This window comes from Brassica oleracea, chromosome C5 (genome assembly GCF_000695525.1).
Source record: "Brassica oleracea var. oleracea cultivar TO1000 chromosome C5, BOL, whole genome shotgun sequence".
Classification (NCBI taxonomy): domain Eukaryota; kingdom Viridiplantae; phylum Streptophyta; class Magnoliopsida; order Brassicales; family Brassicaceae; genus Brassica; species Brassica oleracea.
Window position 1 is genome coordinate 44528241 of NC_027752.1, and position 4137 is coordinate 44532377.

The 4137-nt window shown below is 37.4% G+C and overlaps 1 protein-coding gene across 1 annotated transcript; it reads left to right on the forward strand.

The window, feature by feature from the left end:
• Positions 1–1497: 1497 nt before the first annotated feature.
• On the forward strand, positions 1498–3728 carry LOC106343601 (zinc finger CCCH domain-containing protein 34-like). The gene is made up of 7 exons (XM_013782862.1): positions 1498–1788; positions 1865–1998; positions 2079–2156; positions 2248–2367; positions 2454–2732; positions 2807–3118; positions 3189–3728. The coding sequence occupies exons 1-7, from the start codon at positions 1701–1703 to the stop codon at positions 3510–3512; spliced, it is 1335 nt and encodes a 444-aa protein (XP_013638316.1). The 5' UTR covers positions 1498–1700; the 3' UTR covers positions 3513–3728.
• Positions 3729–4137: the final 409 nt, after the last annotated feature.

Sequence of the window (4137 nt, forward strand, 5' to 3'; positions counted from 1 at the left end):
ACTAATTCATCGCCCTTTTTTATATGTTAAATTTTTCATAGAAGTTTAAAAATCATTTTATTTTCTTTAAACATGTATAACTAATTTATAATCTTTTATGCCATACTAAGTCATAATATAATATTTTTTTCATATTTTACATTAATAACCATTGTTTTTATATATCGTCTACAATTCTCTAATTACGTCTATTTGTTCAATTTTTTATATGATATCGAATATTCATCGTAAATAGATGGTTTAAGATACCAAAAAAATTATTTACTTGGTGAATATAATACATCAAATATTATAAATACATTATTTAGTTAAATAAATAACCAAAAACCGAAAATTCAAATCTGCGGTCGTTTTAGATTATAATTTGGAACTTTATGAAGAGAATGGGCTTCTTTACCAACTACACTCCATGTTAAGGAGCCCTCGGGTTCGTTTCGTCAGCAATTCAATTGACAGTGACTTTAAAGTAGATCTGGACCGTTTGGTCATCAGCTTGATGCTTTTTGTTGCCGTTAGATTGGTCATTTCACGACCAAACCAATTTGACTTCTTTAAGTGATGTAAGTAAAGTCATTACTCTTGTTTTATTGCTAGCAAAGTAAACTAAATTATTACACGCGCCTGATTCATGCTTATTAAGATAAAATAATTCAAAGAGTTAGAATATTCGAAGAACAGTTTGCACATGTAAAATAGCAAAAATGTTCTTGATTTTACTAAAATAATTATAGTTCTAACTTGTGTCTGTGATACTGCTGAAATAACATTAGCATTATGTACTAAAAACAGTAACTTTTAGTCTGCAGACAAACACGAGTGACATAAGAGAGTTGCAGTTTCTTGTAATGTATATACACCACTTAACTAAACTTGAGTCAAATTTGGCCATACAAAAGTTTCTACAATAGTACTGTGTTTTAAATGAAGGCTAAAATCTAACCAAGATCGCTTTCCTATATTTTTGAATGTACTTTTTTTTTTTTTGTGCAACTTATTTTTGAATGTACAAATAAACAAAAAAAAAAGAATAGGTTTGAATTGTTACAAAAAATAAAGAAAAAGATAAAAAAAATATTAATAGGTTTAAAGTACTACCTAATATCACACTATCACATTCACAGCTTAGTGACTGGAGATAACCTGAGTTTAATCTTTGTAATTGTGTTCCACAAAAAAAAAAAAACTTTGTAATTGTAGTTTATAATAATCAATTTTTATATTAGAATACTTCACTTCCAGAATATATTTTCAATTTTCATTTGCATTACTTTCATTTTTTTGATGGAAACAAAGAAAACTAAAGAAAGAGGAGTCACTGAAATATGTTTGGCGCGTACATTAACCACCACCGGCAAAACATCCACGAAAAAAGCGAGCACGCATAAAGAAAGATCAAAACCTCCCATCACCCCTTCCAAAAAGAAAAAAAAAAATTAAACTTTTTTTAATATAAAAATAAAAAACAAAATCGAAGCCGAAAATTATATAAAATAATTTTCTTTTATAGTTTCAAAAACAGTTGTAGCTTTGAAGCTAGAGAGAGTGGTGTGGAAGCAAAACCACGATCTGTGTTTTATTTTTCACAACAACAACACTCTTCTTTCGATCGAAGCTCTCGACGTTCAGACAAAAGCAAAGCTTAAAAAGGTTTCGTCTTTCGTGTGTCTGCGCGAGGGATTTGACCCCCCCCCTCTTTAGAAATGGAGCGGTACGGTCGCGCCGGTGAAGAAGGGTCGCGATCGGATCCATCTCTTGAATGGACCACCGCTCTCCAAACCGGAGTCCAAGGTAAAATGTTTAATCTGCGATTCGCGTTGTGAGATTAAAGGATCTTGTTTTGAAATGAATGTGTGTGTTCTTGTAGCTTCTGTGTGGCGAGCTGGAGGAGAATCGTACCCGGAGAGACCCGATGAGCCTGATTGTATTTATTACTTGCGAACCGGTGCTTGCGGGTACGGGTCGAGATGTCGGTTTAATCACCCGCGCGATCGTGGAGCGGTAATTAAAGTTTTCCCAATTTTGGATTCGGTTCCTCGGTTTCAGATCGTTGAATTGAGTTTTTGTAAGCTCTTGATTAGGTTGTTGGAGGTGTGAGAGGAGGAGGAGGAGGAGGAGATGGAGCTCTACCGGAGAGGATGGGGCAACCGGTTTGTCAGGTTTTGTACTAACCGGATTTGAGCAATGCAGTTTTGTTTTGTAAGAAAAGCTCCGAACTTCAGATTTTTTTTTTTTTTTTTTGTTTATTAGCATTTTATGAGAACGGGGACGTGTAAGTTCGGTGCTACTTGCAAGTATCATCACCCAAGGCAAGGAGGTGGTTCGGTTGCGCCTGTCTCGCTAAGTTATTTGGGATATCCATTACGCCCGGTTTGTTTTTCTATACTCTCTCATTTGGTTTATTGATCATACACACATTTGTGTATTAATTAAAGCTCCTCTGTAACTGATTACAGGGAGAGAAAGAGTGTTCTTACTACCTGAGAACCGGTCAGTGTAAATTTGGTTTGACCTGTAGATTCAACCATCCAGTACCTCAGCAGCAGCAGCAGCCACAGCCTCAACCTCAGCTACACACTATTTATCCAACGCTTCAGTCTCAACCCTCTCAACAATACGGTTTAGTTTTGGCAAGGCCTTCTCTTTTACCTGGTTCTTATCTCCCAAGTCATTACGGTCCTCCTATGGTTCTGCCTCCGGGTATGGTTACATACCCTGGTTGGAATCCTTTCCAGGTAATTTATTTATTCATTTGCTCTTTAATATTCTTCATTTGCTAAAATGAATCGGTTGACTTTTTTTTAATTAGCCTTCTTTAACTGCAATGCCTTCGCCTGGAACTCAACCGTCTATTGGACCGAGCTCTGTTTACGGAATGGCACCGTTATCTCCCTCAGGGGCTGCTTATACAGGAACGTACCAATCCGGTGGGCCTTCTTCCTTGACCATCTCAAAAGAAGAGCCGTTTCCTCAGCGACCTGATCAGCCTGAGTGTCAATACTTTATGAGAACCGGAGACTGTAAATTCGGATCTTCATGCAGATACCATCATCCTCTAGATGCAGTTCAACCCAAAACCGGTGTTGTTCTCTTCAGCTCCATTGGCCTTCCACTTCGTCCAGTAAGTCTTTTCCCTTTTCTCTATGAACACAATGTGAGACACCTGTCTTGAACGTATGTTTGACACACAGGGCGTGGCGCAGTGCACTCACTTCGCGCAACACGGAATCTGCAAGTTTGGACCAGCGTGTAAGTTCGATCACTCGATGAGCTCTTCGCTTAGCTACAGCCCGTCTGCTTCTTCGCTAACGGATATGCCCGTGGCTCCATACCCGATAGGATCGTCTTCACTCAGCGGCGCATCTGCTCCAGTAAGCTTGAGCAATGAGCCAACCACAGAGGCTGTAACTGCAGTTTCTTCTCCTATGGTCAGTGGTCAAGAGCCAGCGGAGACTAGTGGAGACTCGGCTAGCGTCAGTGGCAGTATAGAAGCTAAGACTTCTTCTTCAAGTTAAAAGTAAAGGAAAAGATTAATGAACTAAAAAACAACATTAAGGAAAAGAGAAAAAGAAAGATTATTTTTGGGGTCTGAGATTTGATGGGAAGCAGAGAGAGACCAAAACCAAAGCTTCTGTCATTTACCACTTGTCCATATATAATACGTTTCTCTCATACAGCCATCTCTCTGTCTTGAACAATGTTTACTACTTAATAAATGGCTTTATTCACGAGACACTCGTCCCCTTGTGTCTAATAGTCCACGAGCGAAGCAAGAAGCAGAAACGATTCTAGGATTCACGTTTTCACTTTCCGTCAACGATGAATCCTATGTATCTATCTTATTCACAGGTAGGGATGTTAACTTCAGGGTTAGGGTCCAACCCTCGTTTGTTTATTATAAGCCCAACCCTATTTTAACCTAACTCTATTTTAACCCTATTATAATCAAGGGTTAGGGCTGGTACCAGAGTTAACTTATTTAATTGAAAAATTTATTTTTGTTCTTAAATTTTAAAGATAAAACTAGAAAAATTAAGATATGATATCATTCTTTTCTCCAATTTGTTGAGCATCAAAATCAAAAGTTTTCCTTCCAAATTCGCAAAATCGAGTTTTTGCTCCACAACTAATAATAAAGTT

Excerpts from the sequence above, each read along its gene's own strand:
- LOC106343601 (XM_013782862.1), top strand. The coding sequence starts at position 1,701 with ATGGAGCGGTACGGTCGCGCCGGTGAAGAAGGGTCGCGATCGGATCCA. Across the intron at positions 2,157-2,247 it reads TGGGGCAACCGGTTTGTCAG|CATTTTATGAGAACGGGGAC; the intron begins GTTTTGTACTAA and ends TTTGTTTATTAG. Across the intron at positions 2,733-2,806 it reads CTGGTTGGAATCCTTTCCAG|CCTTCTTTAACTGCAATGCC; the intron begins GTAATTTATTTA and ends TTTTTTAATTAG.